The 16,461-nt window shown below is 32.1% G+C and overlaps 1 protein-coding gene across 1 annotated transcript in view; it reads right to left on the bottom strand.

Annotated features, from left to right (window-relative positions):
* The window catches only part of TLN1_1 (Talin-1), a 125,122-nt gene that overhangs the window by 11,008 nt on the left and 97,653 nt on the right, over positions 1-16,461 (bottom strand). The window contains exons 23-28 of the mRNA XM_051209255.1: positions 15,484-15,628; positions 13,657-13,917; positions 13,351-13,497; positions 8,292-11,605; positions 4,943-5,256; positions 2,911-3,094 (exon numbers count right to left, since the gene is read on the bottom strand). Of these exons, the coding sequence (XP_051074699.1) occupies positions 11,288-11,605; positions 13,351-13,497; positions 13,657-13,917; positions 15,484-15,628 (871 nt within the window). The 3' untranslated portion in view covers positions 2,911-3,094; positions 4,943-5,256; positions 8,292-11,287. The remainder of the gene's footprint in view (positions 1-2,910; positions 3,095-4,942; positions 5,257-8,291; positions 11,606-13,350; positions 13,498-13,656; positions 13,918-15,483; positions 15,629-16,461) is intronic.

The raw sequence follows: 16,461 nt of genomic DNA, 5'->3' as shown, positions 1-16,461 counted from the left end.
ACATAGCAACCACAAATACAAGACGGGCTTGAAACACTTTAGTAAGTCTTATTAAATTAACTTATGTGCTAAACAATGTTAATTTTTAGTCCTAAGATTTCATGTGTATTGCCTTATGGTTGGGATTCATCTATGCACCCATTGAAACAAGTATGTATGTAATATACATGCATCCACCAACGTACTCATTTCACTTAACTGCATACATATCAATTGTAAACTACCTATGTACAAAGAGAGAGCTAACAATCACTGATTCACCTATTATATATATATATATATATATATATATATATATATAATTGCATGGTACAAATTAAATGATTCTCTCTCGAATACATCAACTTTGTCGGTTGTAGATAAGCTAGTTACATGAAAGATTGTTTGACATGTTCTTTCGAGAATCCTATCGACTATTTTAGCTGCCTTGTCTATTTCAATATTGCTATTGCCGAATGCTATCATCTGCTGTATGTTTTTGAAGGCCATGACCATTATAAACATTTCTACGTCCCAACAAACTTCTTATATGATTGTTTAACTGAAATGACATTATTTCGCTGATTTATACCTGACTGATAAGTTGGTTGGATATGAAAACTTTTTATAGCTATTTGCTTTAAAACAGAGTATGATTTTTCTAAGTCTCGTTTAAATAGTACATTTCTCACCTGTTCAGCAATTTGTTTCATAAACACTGTTTGTTATAATTTATCAATATTAACAATCGTAATAATTCTGTCAAGTAGAATTTATTCCTTTGTCATCTTAGTTAACAGATTTATTAGATAGACTAGTATAGTCATTCTTACATTAAGAGTTGTCAACAGAAATATTCCTACACTGCTATTGTTTAGATGAATGAATTAATCAACTCAACAACAATAAGAATCGGTTATCAGAAATATAACTGTCTACAAATAATGACCAATAACAGTGCTATTAGCATTTACATACTCTTAACTAATCATTTCAATAGTAAATTTCAATAATGCAATGAGAATATTTTAAAATTTAAGCTATTTGCATAATGAATGAATGAAGTAATGAGCATAGCATATAGTGATATATTATAAATATAAGTGATTGATTTTCTTTCTTTTTCTATTTCAATTGTAAAGTGTAATTTTTATGGTAATAAATGTTGTCAAGTAATTAATGTGCATAGTGGACAAAATAATGTGGTTACTAATCAATGTGATGCAATAAAACTTTACTTTTTAGAAAAAAGTCAAGCCAACAAACATGAGGGAAAAAAACAACTTCAAATTATCATCATTATTAATAAGTGCAAATGTTAGAAGAATTGTTAGTTACAGTCGTTCCCTTTCCCCCCCATTAATTATGATGCAATAAATGCAATAAAAAATATACTTAAAATCAACGTATGTGCAAAAAAAGAAAGTAGAAATAGAAGAAATATGAACATTCTCAACTTCTCCAACTAGTAACAAACATTCATTACGAATACTAATCATTATATAAAAAAAATTGAAGATAATTGTGTAGATTGGAATAAGTGCACATAGAATAGTGATGATATATATGTGCAAGCAAATAATAATAAGAAGATAAAGATCATTCTTTGGAATGAAATTTCTAAAAGTCATATTCTGACTTTCTTTCAACTGTTGATTTTTCTAATGAAAACAAATTCTTCTTTAATACATTCAATATTACAAATCATAAAAGAGAGTCGGAACATGGTATTCAGAAATTTCATTTCAAAGAAATAAACGGATAAGACAGAAAAAAAAAGAGAAGAGACAGTAAGAATAAATGAATGAGTGTGAAATAGAAAGAGGAATATTAAGTAAAAATTTAGCTCAAATAAATATTGATTTTTGCTTTTAGTCTTATTCAACTTGTAAACGAAAAACGGAAAGTAATAATTTATGTATTGAGAATTAATTAATTATAATTGAGAATTCTTTTAAAATGCTCATTTTAAAATATGATAAGTAGTATTAAGCAACATTAAAAAAAAACCTTTAGCTGATACAAAACGTGATTCAATTTGTAATTTAACAACAGTTTATAAATAGTTCTAATAACATCAGTAAATGGAAAAGAAGAGAGAGAGAGAGAGAGAGAGAGAGAGAGAGAGAGAGAGGGTAAAAACATGTTGAAGTATCATAAATATTAATTTTCATAATTATTATATGTAAACTGAATAGAAGAAAAAAAAATTGGCACAAAATCTTTAAAATAAAGAGAGAAAAAACTCTTAATTAGATACATACAATGAAATACTTTTCTTTCGTTTGGACCTTATCTCTTCTTCTTTAATAGAAATACATTTATTACAATAATAATGTATAGGTGATATGAGTCTTTCTTTTTTTTTAAATTGTCTTATTCAGATTGTTCTAGAAATGAATAAACCCTTTTAGTAAAGTATTATGTTAAATACTGATTTCTTTATGCATAGTTTTACATTCAATTTTTCATGAGAAAAAAACGTATCTATCAAATTATTTAGCTTTAATCTTAGATATAAAAAGGGGATTATTGAACATAAATGGATTCCTCTATGACTAATGAAATGTTGATGATTTTTTTTTTATAAAAAAAGTAGAAAAACTTTGTTTCTATGGGTGTAAACTACATACTTATATACGTGGAAGCTTTGTGGATACTTTTAAAGTTTGAGAGTTAGTTTCATCACGACACCTGAAGGCGCTGAACTTGACACTATGGAGACTCGTGATTGTGAACTACTGAGCAGTTTCAAACAAAGATGAAACAGCTTTTGAACTGTCTTAACTCTCGGCGATTTGTAATAGAACTTAGTTGAAATACTTTTTCACTCATCTATGCAAGTACATAATAACAAAATTGTATATAATAATAAACCTAGTCTAAAATTTTCTTGTTTACTCTTTATTTTTTGTTGTTGAAAAAAAATACCTGTGTGTCTGGTTGACCTGGCCCAATAACTGCTGCACCACGTTTAACAACATCCGCAAGTTCTGTAATACGTTCCACAGCTGTATGTGCTGTACTAGCTAATCGTGCTTGATCTTCACCAGTTCCACTAACCAATGATTGAGTATCATCGACAAGAGCACGTGCAGTACGAGCTATACTCTCTCTGGAATCAAACAATACAATGATTAATATGTTGTAGGTAGATGACTTTCATTGTTTAAAATACTTAACAATTTAAATAGAAGAAAACTGTAATATTTTACAGGACAAATTTCTATACTCTCACATTTAATCCTACAGTGATCTGTTGGTGTTACAAAAAAAGGAATGATAATGAAAAAATTGATGTTTATAAATCATGAAGTTTTTGATGGCAAAATATAATTATACTAAATCAAATTATAATTTCATTAACCAACTAACCTACAGAACAACGAAAAAAAACATAGAAAGTTATTTATTCGTTGTATAATCACGCATAATGATGGTTAGAACTCCAATAATCTGAATGACTAACTAACAACCAAAAGGTTATGATGTACTCCCCTCCCCATCTCGATTCTGGAAACTGAACCCAAGAAGTTAAACTCGTCTTTTTCAAAAGGGAAAGGTCGTCCGCTAGACAAACCAAACATAAGCCACAAAGTAAGACCATCTCATCAGTTAAGATTTGGTTTTATTTCCTAGGAAAGAACATGCTATTTGGTTGAAAATGCGACTTGATTATCAGATGGAAAAAGATATAGTTATGAGTTAACATAAGTTCAGTTTTGGTGAATTAAGTATTCTTCCCCCTCTTGGTATTGCCAATGAAGTAACTGATTTGCGCTCGGGTATAGTAAACTTGTATATCGGGAGCAAACGCGTACACTACAAAACTTAACAAGTTATCCTTCTTGTATAACAAGTGAGTCATAATTTATTATTCACTCTCAGAAACTCGGTCAATCACTATTAATTAAAAAATAGTTGAGGCAACCTGGTGTTTCGAATAGAATAGTTATTACATTTTTGAAAAAGAAAAAGCCATTCAGGGTAGGAACATTGAAAAAAACTGAACTAGTGTAATTCACAAATCAGGTACACATTTATATACTCGATTAAGCTTAATGGAGATACTGACTGTCTGAAAAAAACGTTTGCCGATGATATTATAGTCACTACAGGATACAAATAAAGGATGATAGCTTTATTAGAAAACAATTATGTGGAAACATAAAAAAATCCTCATTTAATGTACAATATGTGTGTGTGTGCAAAACTATGACAAACACCATCAAAGATGTAAAAGTAGTGATAAACAATTGTCTATGCAAGATACTCAATGTCCGTTGGCCGGATGCCATCAGAAACAGCCTACTATGGAAGATAACAAATCAGATTCCGGACGAGGAGAAAATCAGGAAAAGACAATGAAACTGGACAGGACATACATCACGGAAACCGTCAGACTGCATCACGAGGTAAGCCCTAACTTGGAATCCTGGAGGGAAAAGGAAAAGAGGAAGATCAAAGAACAAACACATTCTTAACTCTTTATAAACGGATCACAGTACATCTGACATGGTCATGAATGAAATAATCACCACGATATTCAATGCATTCGATGTAATGCACAAAACAATATAAATGTAACCGGAATACTAAGGAGATTAACAATAAAATAAAAAGAAAGCACAGAAAAACAACGACTGTCTTAAGTAATAGTAAATAGTTGCGAAATAGATAATCAAGCAAACGGAATTAAACAAATATAAGTGATTAAATACTCTCAACTTCCTCATGTTTTCTCCCTTTAAAAAGCATATCTCACTCATATGATATGATACGAGCTAAACTGTGAAATTAATTCAATCAACATATACTTAGCGAAACAAGGAGGCCACATTACCTTCAAATGCTGAAAATTCTGAAACAACTAACTTACTATTAGAATATTTCTAAACAAATATTTAAGCTTACTTATTTACCTACACCTGTAAGCACTTCAACTAAACTAGTAGATAATTACCTTAAAGGAGTGAAATTCTCGACATTATGCATTTCTGATCGACTTCCAGTACGACTTGGTATACTAGTTCCATCCGTATTGTTCGATAATGCCAAATAATGACCTCGATCAGTTGTTAATCGTGAATGGCCAAATTCATTATCAGTCCATATAGCATCAAAATCATCACGAACAGGTGGATGTAGCGTGCCTGAACTAGCAAACAGGATAGTTGTATCTAGATCTGAAATAATTCCACTGACTGTGCTAGCAGACTGTAAACAAGCTTGTGTGCCAGGACCATGAGTTTCGAGCAAGTTGATCAAGTTACGCAACTGCATGAAAAAAGATAATAATACAGAAATGTAAATCAATAACAATCATATTGTGAATTTTTCAGTTTAGATGTACTAATCAAACATCAGATCTTCATGATAGTAACACATTACATAGTCAATAAAATGGTCTTAGAATTATACAACAAAGATAAACTAACTTAATGTTTAAGGAATAGTGATATAATGAACTTTAACGCATCATCAAGTAGAACTACACGAAAACACAGATTAATACTATTAAATTTTTAATGCATATCTGGTTATACAAAAATCGAGGTGACAATCTCTTAATACCTTAAGACAAATCAATTAATTTTCACTGATTTTTCATTGGACAGTTGGAGGTGATTTAGGGGAAGATTCAAATTTAAATGATGTACTCGTTCGCATTCAAATGAACGGTAGCTCGGTGGTTAAGTCTTAAAAATTTCATCCACTAAGTTGTAGATTTGAACTCTGCTCCATCTACGTAGTTTTGGATAACCAAGTAGTATCACTAACCCTCGTGCCTAAAATGTGGCTCCAACCCAAATACATGAATCGGTACCCTGTCATCAAACAATAATAAGTAATAATTTATTCGCATTCACTAACAGAACGTACTTAAACTCAAAAAGAAAATCTATATTGGCTATAAGGTTCAAAATCATGTTACAAAAGCAGGGTATAAACGATAAATAGTGTGAAACTTTGAAAGCTATTCTCTCTGGCTAATCAGTATATATAATGTGTATTTATAAACTAATTAGTCTCTAATACTTTTAATGTTATCCTTACTGTAAGCTTTTATTCAGATGATTAACTGTTGCTGAATCATTTACCGTTCATAAACTACAATGAATTAGGCCCGAACATGGTACTTAGCTATGCATTACAAGTTAATGTAGGTCCTCCGTCTCTTTACGAAGTTGAAAAAGCCATAGGAAATCTAAAGCGAGGGAGAGCAGCAGGCCCTGAAAGGTTTACTCCTGAGATTTTTAAGGATGGTGGTTCAGTATTAGCAGTGAGATTAACTGAGGTCTTAGGTAGAATTTGGGAACTGGACGTAATCCCATCTGACTGGCCTCAATTACTGATTGTGCCAGTCTATAAGAAAGGACAAAAGTCATCTTGTGACAATCACAGAGGAATCAGTTTGACAAATATAGTGTCTAAAATATTAGCTTCAATAATACTTCGACGCCTAACTAAAGCTCGTGAAGAGCAGACTAGAGAAAATCAGGCTGGTTTTCGACCTGGACTTGGTTGTACAGACCACATATTCATACCACGTCAGGTTCTAGAACACAGACACACGTTCAGACGCCCCACAATCATAGTATTTCTCGACCTTAAGGCGGCATTCGACTCTGTTGATCGTGAGGTTCTATGGCAGTGTTTGTCACTGAAAGAAGTACCAAAGAAGTACATTAAACTTATACAGGCTCTCTACTCGAACACAACTGGTAGAGTGAGAGCTTATGGTGAAATGTCGTCAGAATTGATTACCTCAAGTGGTGTTCGTCAGGGCTGTCCATTCTCTCCATTCTTGTTCAACTTTGTCGTCGACGTACTTTTAGAGATAACACTTTCCTCATCTAAATTTCCAGGGGTTGAACTTGTACCAGGAGGTTCACTTGTTGACTTAGAATATGCTGATGACATAGTTTTATTTGGTGAAGACGCTGACAAAATGCAGAGTCTTATGACCGCTCTAAGCAACAATGCAAGCATGTTCGGGATGCGATTCTCTCCCTCGAATTGTAAAATGTTGCTTCAGGATTGGGTTGCATTGACACCCGAACTAATGATAGGGAGTGAAGTAATTGAGCGTGCCGATCGCTTCACTTATCTTGGAAGTCTCATCAGCCCTTGTGGTCTGGTGTGTGACGAAATCTCAGCAGGGATACAGAAGGCTCGACTAGCTTTTACCAACTTGCGTCATTTATGGCGTAGACGAGATATCCGTCTATCAACCAAAGGACGTGTTTACTGAGCAGCAGTTCGTTCCGTCCTACTTTATGGCAGTTAAACATGGCCGGTAAGAGTAGAGGATATCCGTAGGTTACTAGTATTCGATCATAGGTGTCTTCAAAAAATTGCTCGTATATCATGGGACCACCGAGTAAGTAACGCAGTTGTTAGAAAACGGGTACTAGGTAAGGATGGCAAATCGATTGATGTAGTGGTGAAACTTCATCAGTTGAGATGGCTTGGACACGTGTTACGTATGCCCAACCACCGACTGCCTCGACGTGTGATGTTCAGTGGTATAGGAATAGGTTGGAAGAAAGCTAGGGGCGGTCAAACCAAAACATGGCACAAGTCCATAAAGTCACTGACAAGTGGACTGAGTCATGTTGGTAGGTGTAGACGTCGTGGTTGGGGACCGCGAGATGATAGCAACCGATGGTTAGAGACCTTGAATGACATGGCTCAAAATCGTTTGCAATGGCGCAGGTGCATACACTCTTTGTGTTCTCCCAAATTTTGATCTCCTTATTCCTCCTTGTCTCTTTTTTTTCTTCCCAAATTTATTTCACTGGATTATACTCTTTAAATAACATCTACAAACCCTAATTTTTCTGATTACTGCTTATACTCTTATTACCTCTACCACTACGGGATTTGAATTGACCACTGCATCTCTGTGCTAATGTAGTGTGGCAACTTGAACTGATGTGCGTACGTACGAAGTTCTACGTTGTTACTGACTGACTGAATAAGAATCCAAAGTTCTTAATGATCTTCCCAGTATTGTGACTGAAAGATTGGGAAAATGTGAAAAATGTATGTAGGAAATTGATCGTTAGTGTTTACAGTATAGAGCAGAGCTATTGGAAGTCACAGTGTTAATGGTTGTATGCACAAGAACCTCATAACTTTAAGGAAGAATATTTTTTCCCAACTAGAATTTGATGATTTACCGATATAAAAAAACTTTGGAACGAAGAGGAAACAATGAAGTACTGATTAATTCATTGCAAATATCACATAAATATCTTGTATATTTCTTTCATTGAAGACAAGAAGATAAAGAGCTTTACACTTACTTTTGAATCTAAGAATTCAGCTCGCCTATCCAATTCGACTATACTTTTATTACGACTTAAAAGTAGATTTTGACCACCTGTTGTTGTTCCCGATCCATAGATATCGGGACGACTTGCAGTTGTAGCCTGTATTAAACTTATACATGCTGTCCCAACACCACGAACAGCTGATCTCAATTGATCAGCTTGATTGACATCGGGTAAAGTTGCAGCAGCACCTTTACAAGTTTGACACATTTCTTGATATTCCTAATAATAATAATATAGACGGAACAAAAATTAATATCAATACCTAATTTATAGGATTGATCTCATAATATATTTTTAAGATTAGTGTAAACTGAAATGCTCCACACTAGCAAATTTTTAACTTAATCATTAATTTTGCTGTCTACGCAACAGTATTTCATCTATATTGTAAATAAGTTATCTATTAATACAATAATCCCACTTATATTTGATATGTATTTACATTAATATGAAATAATTAGTTATCCCAACTTTCATTATAAATATTCTCGACAAATTCTGATCGTATTATTTAATAGTTAAATACTTTATTAAAATTTATTTATTGCTTGAAAATTGATCCTCTGTTATGGATCTGGATATCAGTTGAAAGAATCACTAGAAATTAAGGAATACTGGATAATGTTGCTTTATATTAAGCATTTTTCAATAGCATCATCGTCATTATATGGAGTTGAAGCCAGAAATTTTATTCTTGAATAAAAGATTATCTCATGTGAATTCATGAATGAATATTATTAAGTGGTTCAGAACATTTATAGCTTAACCGGATGTTCTTAGTGATGTTAGGCAGTCTTAATTCAAATATAGTAGTGAAGTTTTTGAACTTATCTCAGAAATGTAAAATTGACCAAACTAATTCGTTTTCATGACTTTATGATTAGAACAGGCTCTGACAAAGTTCTATACAGAATATTTAAAAAATCTCATAACTAAACCATCCAGTTTGGATAATCTGACCTAAAAATAACTAACACTAATTATTTTGCGTTACTTTCTTAATTTTGCAGACTCTCCTTTGTCGATATTTTGTTATGAACTCAAATAGGTAAATTTAAACATTATTTCATCCTTACTTCAATCTATCAATAAGATTTATTCACAGTACATTGATACCACATGTCACATTTAAAGACGTTACTACTAAACCGTAAAACAACTGCCACTACCCCTCGTACATGAAGTAATTGAACAGACCAATGGTCTATTGGATGGTAAACTAATATATCGTCTTATTTAAGCTCAAATTCTAAATGAGGTGTTTTTGTCGATTAATTAAGTATGTAATGTCAGTAAGCTGAATGATTAGAATATAAACAAATTAATTATGATTCACTTGCTACAGCTAACTGGAAAACATAATATTTATCACTATTTAATAGCCGATTAAGGATTACTTAATGTATCAGTCAAAAAGTGTGTCTAAGCTAGAGAGATAAACTATTACAAAGTTATTGAACACAAATAACAAGTTAGTTACACTAAACAAATTAAATTTTGGTTCAACTTTGATTGAAGTTTAAATTTGGGTAGAGTAAAACTATAATCATTTCATATTGTAATTAACCTTCACATCATAATATAATGACTGTTGGATTTGTTTATATGAAATAAAACTTTTTCTTTTTTAAAAAGCCCCAGTTTTTCATCATAATCTGTTAAAAAAATTTGTTATAAAACTTAGTACTCGAGCGTGACTATTATTATTATTATTTACAATTTTGATAATTAATATAGTTAGTATTTAGGTAAACTGTAAACGAAGTGAAAACTCTTGTTATATCATACATAAATTCATGTATGAACATGTAATTTACGTTTTTTTACAGGATGTACATTTTCATTGAAAATTAGGCACATATACACATAGCGAATACATGAATATCCGTTTCTAAACATAAATTAGACAATTAAATGACTAATAATAACAGTACTGATAATAATAATAATAATAATAGTGAGAACAACATAAGTATATGCCAAATAAAAGTTAACTAACACAACAATTACCAAATGTCATTATGGTAAAATCAATAATTGAATAGACTATGCACAAAACAGAAGTATTTTAAAATTATCGAGAAATATAGACGAATACTGAATTCAGGAGTTTCCATGTAATACTTTATATTAACAGTGTCTGCCAATAGCTGATTGACTATTGTTCATAATTAAAATGTCCCGAATTAATTCTGCCACCTCATACACTTGCCTAAAAAATAATGTATTTTCCCTAATTCCTTGTCTGAATAAATAAATGTTTAGTTTCACAAATAATACTCGAACTGGTATTGATGTAGAAAGAATGAGAATATAAAAACAGATATGATATTTAATCGATAATTCGTCTCATGTAAACATTTTATATCTCTATAATGAGCATCTTTTAAACTGACACACCATCTTTCCAACAAGTATCAGAATCAAAAAGTACACAGAAGAAACCTGAGTATAAAAAAACTGTAAATGATTAACGGATAGTTATACGTAAACAAATTATGGCCTAACTGATATATGTATCTTTTCAAATTGCTCCAGTTTACATGGGCACATAGAGGGAGAGAAGCAAATGTTATAAAAACAATGACAAAGAGGTGACGATGATGGAGTCAATAGTTTTGAAAAATCAATAAGAAATTATGTGAGAAGACAAATAAACAGTGGGGATTTATGTAGTGGAATAACAACTAATCTCAAGTTATACAAATGGTTTTAGTAAGTTAACATTATAGTGTACAATAATCTGGCTCTTCATTCCTAGTGGTAATAACAAAAGTAATCAGGAATGTGGTTATATCAAACTGATGAGTACCGACTAGGATAAGGATCGTTGCTTAGACTACACTGTTACACATCATATAAAGAAAACACCCCATTTTGTTCAATCTTATTTCTGTAAAATGTTATGGAAATGATGCACATACATACATACTGAAAGTGAAGCTAAATTAACTGTTTTTCAAAAGTCACGTACAAACAAGATATATGTGATTTTTAATGATTAGCTTATTACACGAGTAGGGATTCTGAAATGAATCATCATTGACAAACATACCTGAAATATACGCACCCAAAAAAACATACTGCACCAAACAAACCAACAACGTAGACCTTACCTGTGTTAAATTATGAGCCAAAGGAGCAATCTCACCATCCGAAGCAGGTTGTCTAGCACGTAATTGAATAGCTTGATTCAACTGATCCATATGTCGAGCAATTCTTAACATACGTGTTTGATAATCAGAAAATCTTGCATCCATAGGAACTTGAATGATTTCCTCAACCTATCCAAACAAAAGTGATGATAATAATAACAAGCCATATGTACAAAAATTATCTTAAACGGAATACAGTTCTACATACAATGGGTTAATTTTAATATTACAATTACAATCTCACTGAAGTCGAAGACAATAATAACAACGATTGTTCGTATCAACATCAATGCAGAGAACATAACTGATAAACGAATAGACAAGAAATGGAAATCAATCTGAAGTAAAGTTTCATAAATTATGCAGGCACAATTTTAGTAATAATAATTTAATATATTTACAGAAAAGAAAACTAAAATGAAAACGAATAAGGGGATAATAATATGTATGGATTTGAAAATAAAGTAAATTTACAAATCTACATGAAATATTCTCATGTTAAGGATACGATGGGATAAATGAGAAAAAAAACACTAGTGATTTATGAGTCACAAGTGAATATGTGTCGAAACAAGTCCTAACAAACTATATAGAATTGACATAAAGAAATATAGAAAAAGGGAGAAATCATCTTATTATGAGCCGATGCACGAATTGCTTTAAATGAAGCAATCATCTTTTGGGATATTTATCTGTCAACCAAATAACAAGTATGTACTGCGTAATAATCTGTTCGGTACTACTCTATATGAAACACGGTCTATGAAAGTAGGATACATGAGTACGCTGAAGGTTCTTGATAATACGTATTGGCCATGACCGACAGCCTTGTCAATCGATTTGACATAAACACTTGAAACCCTCTGTTTAACTTCTTAATTTAAGTACTTGATTGCTGCGCTAAGAGACAACGTATATATTTGATACTTTCATAAGTGATGTCTTAGAGATGAATAGTAATGCGAAGAAAAAAGTGGATATTACTTTCACCCTTTCAATAAATTATAATTTTTAACAGATGAAATAATGTAAAGACAGTTTTGGTCCTTAACTGAAATCATCTGAAGAGTCATTAAAATTACGGGACTGTTATGTGGTTGGAATTAGTTGGTAAAAGATTTCGTGCCAGTTGGCACTTATCAGAAAGGGACACCCGAAGTTTCAGGAGAGCTGACGCTCCTTCCGGAACTCGAAGGCACATCATAGGACTTTATAGTTACTTAGTCAGTGACTGATCTTCTGTAGAGATGAAGTATTTACAATTGAATGATCACTGATTAGGGGTCAATATCATGTTGGACCAGCGCTTAATGACGAATGAATTTTTATCGGTTAAGTTGTAATGTGATTCTGGTGTGAGTGACTCAACACCAAGTGATGTGGGTCCGAATCCCACGGATAGCATCAACTCCCTCAGGATTGCATGTACAGCAAGTTATCTAGTGAAGATTATCCTGGACCTAAGGTCTTAAATTTCCTAGTGAATACCTCCAACTAAAGAACATATCAACATAGTGTATGCGATGTCGATTCTCTTAGACCAGTAACCAACTTGATTGATGTAATTCTATCAGCATTAAGAATTAAACGATCATCACACTAGTTACTACTTAGTGACATACCTGTTGTAAATCTACGGAGCATACTAAGGTTTTATTCTAATTTACATGGGCACTGTTATATTAAGTATATCAATATACGTTACTACGAGACAGTCGTTTATCTATCACTGATTTTCAATAATTATTCTGATGATTTACGCTCGTGATAAAATTTACTCCTTATCAATTTTTAAATCGAACAAATCACCATAAATTACATCTTGAATAAAATAAACATAGAAAAATAAAATGGATTAAAAACAGAACACATACTTGTGCTTGAGCGCGATTCAAAGTGTCAATAAGAGTGCTCACATGACCTTGACGAGAAGCTACATCATCTAATATGGTTAAAAATTCTTCACATGAATCTACTAAACCACGAACAGATTCATTTAAACTATCATGAAGATGTACAGCCTAAATAATAAAAAAAAACAGATATAGAAACACGCAGTCTTTTAAGCTAGCTTATTAATACACAACAATAACAATACAATCAGGTTGGAACAGCCAGTCACAATAAATAGGAAAAACCCATCACATAAAATCGAAAGTCTAGCACAATATTCTACTTACTCTAGGATTACCACCAGAAGCCTTAGCAACAGTAATTAATTGACTAGCAGCTTCTAAAACAGTGCATGCATGATCCAAGTACACTAATTGTGTGCTAGACAAAGGTGAACGTGATGCAGCAGCTATAGAACCGGAAACTAAACCAGGAAGATAAGAGTCCCATGTAAGTATAGTACGACCAAGTTGTTCTGCTTCCGAAGAAGCTGCACGCCCTACAGCCGGTGCTGAATCTAATAAAGCACGAACGCTGGTAGCCAGTTGCTGTAAATAGTAATAATAATAATAATAATAATAATAATAATAATAATAATAAACATGTAATTCGTTGAAAAAAGAAACACAAACAAAACATGTCAGTTACGAGAAGTTATACTGCTTATAATATCTACAATTCTACACAAATAATAGACAGATGACATGGAGAAGAAGAAATGGAGGAGAGATGGCTGTAGAGTGCGCACAAACACAAACTACATATCTCTAGAACGAATACAAAGTAGGTATGACAGTGGAGTGTTTTGGAACACAAAGATTCTAAAAGATCAATTAAAAATAGAAAACTAACAGCTGACTCAAAAAAGTGTTGTCAGAGTAATAACAATACAATAGGTGAGATTTCATGAAAAACCTGTTGTTCTTGTCAAAACGATCTCTTCTTCACATAACCATCATACGGTAGTATTACTTATAAAGTTATCAGATAAGTTATTGATCGGATGACTGTGGTTACATGTTTATTTATTTATTATAAAATAAGCAAATCTCTTCAGTGAAATTTTGTCATATCATTACAAATGAATTAAATGCTAAGAAAATCTTCAATCTTTCAAGAACTGGATTTATTTATTACCAATTATTAAAACAATTTAATTGTGGGTTAAGATTTCACTTCATATGCCTCAATCTATTAAGTGGTTCGAGAGTAGTGATCGAAAGGAATGCATTTTACTGACTGGTTGACAATCATCCCAGCAGAAATATATCTACAATCTCAGGGATTTTTGATGCGTCATTTAAAACAACCGAGTTTTGCACACTTATCGCCAGTCAATCATAGATTGTTAACTGTCTTCACCTACTCAACATTCAACAAATCAATCGGAATATTGAGGTATCTAGTCAAATAATAGTTTAATGATAACATTCTCACTATGTGCCCAAAGTTTGCAAAGTTGGTCATAATTGAATATTGGATTATCTTTCTAATGGAAAAAAATACAAGTTGGAATTTACAGAACAAATGTTTTTTTTAACAACACAACCATTTGCTAACCACTGTGCAATAAGCAAGTGATTTTACATTATCCATCATTAATGTTTAATTAGATAGTTTGTAAATATTTGGGATAGTGGTTGGTTTTTTCTTATATCGGGGGCTTTTACTAGCTAAAAAAACCATTTAAAAGCAGAGGGTAAAACACTGGACAGTTGTTCCACATTAGTTTAAGATTTTGCAAGAATAAGACGGCAACTTATATATGATGTTGGATAAAGATCACTCCACATGTCACTAGTTGACTAAGGTTGAGGATATCAATCAATGGATTCTGACTCCTTTTGTCGAAGTAGAGCCTAACAAGTTTACAATGGGACTCCAGACTATAGATTGAATCCTATGTGAACTGTGGATGTACAACATTACTGATGAATTTCAAATTAGACTGAAAGAGTTTTCCAGTTACTATATTGGCTTTTACTGGTTCTTGAATTGTTCACGGTTGATGAAAACAATTGAATCATTCATTACGGTGATTGAATCATCTCTCCCTAGTTATTACGAGATAATGTTACTTCAATCTATAAAAAAAAAACAAATTATCCACTTACTCGTTGAAAACCTTCTTCATTTAATTCACGTCTTGGTGGTAGTCGATTTTCCATACTAGCAATACGAGCATCTTGTAATTCGTGAAGTAATTTTTTGATATTATTAAATACATATTGACATTCACGTTGACCAGGAGCATTTTCACTGTGAATGCGAGAAAAAGAAGAAATACACTAGAATTGTTTGACAAAGTACTTACTTTCATATGGTAAGAGAACTCTACACTTTGTAACTTGACGATTTATAAGGATCAAATAAATTCACATAATTTAATTTAGTCTTAACAGTCAGGTATACAATCATTATACCTCAATTTCATATGTAAGATTGAGTTCATCTACCTTATAGTATTCTGATAATTTATGGCCATTCTACGCAAAATTTTATAGATTAAGAAACATATGAACTAACTATAAAGTGTTAATGAAACCTTTTATACGATTAAAAGACATAAATAGTATAATCAGTCACTAGCTAAACCGACTGACATGTTAGATGATTAGAGGCAGTCGAAAGGAAACCTCGGAGCAAGGTTTAGTGGTAGTTGTAATATTGAGGGGATTGACGGTCCCCGTAAAATTCAGTTCGTGTCATAGATATGTCACCACCCAGCTACTCGATCTACGACTGACCCCTGTAAGATTGAGATAGATTTACAACTGATTAAATAAGCATATCAGGGTGATTTAAATATTTGAAAAATCTTTCGTCTTATCCACAGTAGTGGGCCTAGATAACGGCATCTGAAAGGGCAAAAATATAAGCAAACTGATATATTACTATGGACTAGAACTATATACGTGTCTTATAACTATAATTAAAAATGAAGTTAAAAACAAATATCCACAGTTCATTTGCATATTATTTGTAATCTAAGAGTCAAAGTATCATAAAGATGATTCTAGAAAAATACTAAACATATTTTAAAAGAAAAAAATATGAATACATCCGTTAAATATCTTTTTAATCTTTATCAT

Source organism: Schistosoma haematobium, chromosome 1, assembly GCF_000699445.3.
Source record: "Schistosoma haematobium chromosome 1, whole genome shotgun sequence".
NCBI lineage: Eukaryota > Metazoa > Platyhelminthes > Trematoda > Strigeidida > Schistosomatidae > Schistosoma > Schistosoma haematobium.
Note: the sequence above shows the minus strand (reverse complement) of the source record. Positions and strands in the feature narration are given on the sequence as shown.